The sequence below is a fragment of the Cebus imitator genome, unplaced genomic scaffold (genome assembly GCF_001604975.1).
Source record: "Cebus imitator isolate Cc_AM_T3 unplaced genomic scaffold, Cebus_imitator-1.0 Scaffold216, whole genome shotgun sequence".
NCBI lineage: Eukaryota > Metazoa > Chordata > Mammalia > Primates > Cebidae > Cebus > Cebus imitator.
In genome coordinates this window covers 3,522,292-3,527,050 of record NW_016107531.1, presented here as the reverse complement: position 1 = coordinate 3,527,050, position 4,759 = coordinate 3,522,292, and the positions used below count along the sequence as shown (strand labels likewise).

The 4,759-nt window shown below is 48.5% G+C and overlaps 1 protein-coding gene across 1 annotated transcript in view; it reads right to left on the bottom strand.

The window, feature by feature from the left end:
- Positions 1–2,842, bottom strand: part of HSPA5 (heat shock protein family A (Hsp70) member 5) — a 9,176-nt gene extending 6,334 nt beyond the window's left edge. The window contains exons 1-7 of the mRNA XM_017549158.2: positions 2,769–2,842; positions 2,476–2,685; positions 2,148–2,379; positions 1,652–1,789; positions 872–984; positions 389–779; positions 40–277 (exon numbers count right to left, since the gene is read on the bottom strand). Coding sequence (XP_017404647.1) covers positions 40–277; positions 389–779; positions 872–984; positions 1,652–1,789; positions 2,148–2,379; positions 2,476–2,597 — 1,234 coding nt within the window. The 5' untranslated portion in view covers positions 2,598–2,685; positions 2,769–2,842. The remainder of the gene's footprint in view (positions 1–39; positions 278–388; positions 780–871; positions 985–1,651; positions 1,790–2,147; positions 2,380–2,475; positions 2,686–2,768) is intronic.
- Between the last annotated feature and the right edge of the window lie 1,917 nt (positions 2,843–4,759).

Here is a 4,759-nt window from a genome sequence, read left to right as displayed (position 1 = left end):
AAAAAAAAAAAAAAAAAAGATGTTGTGATGATGACCTACCTGTATCTTGATCACCAGAGAGCACACCAGCCTGGACAGCAGCACCATATGCTACAGCCTCATCTGGGTTTATGCCACGGGATGGTTCCTTGCCATTGAAGAACTCTTTAACCAGTTGCTGAATCTTTGGAATTCGAGTAGAGCCACCAACAAGAACAATTTCATCAATATCAGACTTCTTCAAATCAGAATCTTCCAACACTTTCTGGACAGGCTTCATAGTAGACCGGAACAGATCCTAGAAAAAAAAAAGTTTCTGTGATGTCTGTTACCTAAGTATCTAGATGCAATGTCCTAAATTCAAAGCCTAACAAGATCTCATTAGCAAAGCAGAAAACAAGGAACATACCATGTTTAGCTCTTCAAATTTGGCCCGAGTCAGGGTCTCGGAGAAGTCTTCTCCTTCATAGAAGGACTCAATTTCAATTCTTGCTTGATGTTGAGAAGACAGGGCCCGTTTGGCCTTTTCTACCTCACGCCGGAGTTTCTGCACGGCTCTGTTGTCTTTCCTGACGTCTTTGCCAGTCTTCTTTTTGTACAGCTTGATGAAGTGTTCCATGACACGCTGGTCAAAGTCTTCTCCACCCAGATGAGTATCTCCATTAGTGGCCACGACTTCAAAGACACCATTGTCAATGGTGAGAAGAGACACATCGAAGGTTCCGCCACCCAGATCAAACACCAGGATGTTCTTCTCCCCTTCCCTCTTATCCAGGCCATAAGCAATAGCAGCTGCCGTACTATTAGGAGAATGAAAAAGGGAAAAGTTTTGCCAGTAGTTCACATTCCCACTATTTGACAAATACGCCGTATCCCTGAATTTCATACTTACGGCTCATTGATGATCCTCATAACATTTAGCCCGGCAATAGTTCCAGCATCTTTGGTTGCTTGGCGTTGGGCATCATTGAAATAGGCTGGTACGGTAACAACTGCATGGGTAACCTAAAAGGATAAAAGATAGTTAAGTGTATTGTCACACAGTTTAACCCTTATTTAAATTATAGTCTGGCCAAGCGCAGTGGCTTGTGCCTATAATCCCAGCACCTTGGGAGGCTGAGGCAGAAGGATCACCTGAGGTCAGGATTTCAAGACCAGCCTGGGCAACATGGTAAAACCCTATCTCTTCTGAAAATACCAAAAAATTTTAAAAATTAGCCAGTAGTGGTGGTGCGCCTGTAGTCCCAGTTACTTGGGAGGCTGAGGCAGGAGAACTGCTTGAACCCAGGAGGCAGAGGTTGCAGTGAGCTGAAATCATGCCACTGCAGTTCAGCCTGGGCAACAGAGCAAGACTCTGTCTCAAAAAAAAAAAAAAAAAAATCACTTTAGTTTTTACATCAAACCATCACTTTATCACTTTAGTTTTTAAACCTGTTTATTGATGAGTGTGTAATATGTAAAATTTTATGCCCCTGGAATTGTAAGCATTAAATTTTACATGAAAAGTCTACTATTTTGTTTGGCCTGTAGTAAAGCACTCAATAATTAAACCTGACAAACATGAATACCATTCAGATTAAAATTTATGAAACCATGAAGGCTTTTATATATCACAGCCAACCAAGAATATTGATCAGCAAAAAATACTTAACATTGTTCTAGAAATATTTACCTTCTTTCCCAAATAAGCCTCAGCGGTTTCTTTCATTTTAGTGAGAACCATGGCAGAAATTTCTTCCGGAGCAAATGTCTTTGTTTGCCCACCTCCAATATCGACTTGAATGTATGGTTTAGTTTTCTTTTCAACCACCTATTTTAAAGAATTATTATTTTCAGACACAGATGCAATGACATCTCAAAGTTTAAGAAGACCCACTACCCTCCCCACAATTTGGTTTATTTATTTTGGTCCCTTGGATCTGCAAATTGACTAGAAATACTTCAGGGAGTATAAGTGTCTAACAAAGTTCAGTTTTCATCGGTCTTTTATTCCTAAACTATTGTGGAAGAGTATGATAGCAAGTATACTATTAAGCTTATTAAAGTTATTACATACATCATGTCTATATCCTTCTACTGTTGCCTTAACACTTCTCCACAGACTTATAATTCTAAATACTCGCATCACCCACCCGTCCTCTAACCGGATGAGAAAAACCGGGTCAAACCTTGAATGGCAAGAATTTGATGTCCTGTTGCACAGACGGGTCGTTCCACGTGCGGCCGATGAGCCGCTTGGCGTCAAAGACCGTGTTCTCGGGGTTGGAGGTAAGCTGGTTCTTCGCGGCATCGCCGATCAGACGTTCCCCTTCAGGAGTGAAGGCCACATAGGACGGCGTGATGCGGTTGCCCTGATCGTTAGCGATGATCTCCACGCGGCCGTTCTTGAATACGCCAACGCTGGCAAAAAATCCGACAGGAGGACATCAGCTCGGCACTTCTGACGCCAGGCCAGGGGGCCACGCCCCGTCCCCCGCATCCGCAAACCCCACTTACCAGGAGTAGGTGGTCCCCAGGTCGATGCCTACCACCGTGCCCACGTCCTCCTTCTTGTCCTCCTCCTCGGCCCGCGCCGCGCCAAGCAGCAGCAGCATCGCGGCCACCAGGAAGAGCTTCATCTTGCCAGCCAGTCGGGCAGCAGCAGGCAGGGCGTCGCAGGCAGTTCAGCCACAGGCCGCAGCACAGGAGCGCAGCGCAGTTACCGACCTGCAGGTGGCAGGGTCCCGGGGTCACAAGGCTCCACGAACCAAGAGAAAGGCAGGTCTGGAAATGCAGGCCGCAGCGCTTACCTCTCACACTCGCGAAACACCCCAATCAACCCGTCTGTCTGTGCTGTCTCGGCCGGCGTCGACCGTGCGGTCGCCTGCCCGGCTTATATACCCTCCCTCCAGCCCCGTCGTGGAGGCCGCCGATTGGTGAAGGCACTGCTTGGTGGAGGCCGTTGATTGGCCCAGGCCACCAAGCTGGCTGCCGCCGATTCGAAGCGGCCTCCTCCGCAACAAACGTCACTGCTCCGCCCCCCCTAGCGGATTCATTGGCTGGTATTCGTTCCCAATGTAAACCAATGGTAGATAACATCCGCCCGTCCGCCGGTTCCATTGGTTCAGCAGCTGTCTATCCCTCCTGCGACTTCTCACCCCGAGGCATTTCCGCTGGTAATCGCCCGGGTCCCGCCTCCTGCTGGGCCCTAGGGGGTTCCGAGCAGATCCAGCACAACGCATCCCCCGGGGCTGTGGGACCTGAATCTTTTTCTTCTCTACTGCTTGTTCTCCCCTCCTCCATTCCTCATCCCGAAGCGAGAAGCTGCTTTCTCCTCCCAGGTTCCATCCAGTCTCTGAGTAGACCGGTCGCAGCTTAGATGCTGGGATCGCCTCAGAACACATTTATTTGCCCTTCACGGCCACTACCGTTAGGGTATGCGAGTCTCAGGGCCGTCTGTTGCTCACAGGTCGAGCTGGTCTGGACTCCGTTCGGCGACGAATCATGGCTCCTCCCTGCCAGTTATGTCCCCTCTGCATCCCAGCCTAGCCATTTTACCAGGCCTCTCCACATTGCCCTGCCCCACAGTAAGTCACAGGACAAGCCCAGCCAAAGGAGCTCTGAGTCCCTCCTTACTGTGGCAACGCTCTCCTAAAGAGTTTGCCAGTGCCAGCACTCCCACCTTGGATGTCTAATTTTTCTAGCTTGCCACCCTTTACTTTCCCCTCCGCTGCCCATCGTTTCCCTCTGGGGCTCAGGTTTTCATTTATAAGGCTTTCCTCGTCCTTTATTGTTGATAGTTTTCTACCTTCATTCCAGGAAAAGGTCTGATGTGCACACAGACAACACATTTGTTAGGCGAAAGTCGTCTTGTTAATGCCTTACTCTTGTGTAACATCTTGTTGCAAAAAAATGTTAGAGACCAGTATTTGCCGAAAGCCTACGGTGGACTAAGCATTTTTCAGTGCGCTTTCATGTGTCATTCAGTCTTGACAGTTCAATACTTGGTAGGCACTTCCCATTTTCCAGATGAGGACATTGAGACTGAAAAAGATTCAATAACTGAACGAGTCACAGGGCCGGGCGTGGTGGCGCACACCTGTGAACCCAGCACTTTAGGAGGCTGAGGCAGGTAGATCACGAGATCAATAGATCGAAACCATCCTGGCCAACATGGTGACACTCCGTCTCTACTAAATATACAAAAGTTAGCTGGGCGTGGTAGCACGCGCCTGTGATCCCAGCCACTCGGGAGGCTGAGGCAGGAGAATCGCTTGAACCCATTTGGTGGAGGTTGCTGTGAGCCGAGATTGCGCCACCGCCCTCCAGCCTGGAGACAGAGCGAGACTCTGTCTCAAAAAAAAAAAAAAAAAAAGTCACAGAGCTGGTGAGTGAGTTAGGATTGATAACCAGGTGGACTTCACTCTATTACCAATACTTTCTTTTTTTTTTTCCACGGCAGAGTATGGCTCTGTCGCCCCCCAGGCTAGAGTGCAGTGGTGTGAACTCAGCTCACTGCAACCTCCGCCTTAGGTTCAGGCGATTCTCTTGCCTCAGCCTCCTGAGTAGCTAGGATTACAGGTGCGTGCCACGACGCGCGACTAATTTTTGTATTTTTAGTGGAGATGAGGTTTCACCATATTAGCCAGGCCGGTTTCAAACTCCCAGGCTCAACTGATCTCTCCCCCTTGGCTTCCCAAAGTACTGGGATTCCAGGAGTGAGCCACTGCGCCTGGCCTCTTTAAAAAAAATTTTTTTTTTTTTTGCCGGGCGCGGTGGCTCAAGCCTGTAATCCCAGCAC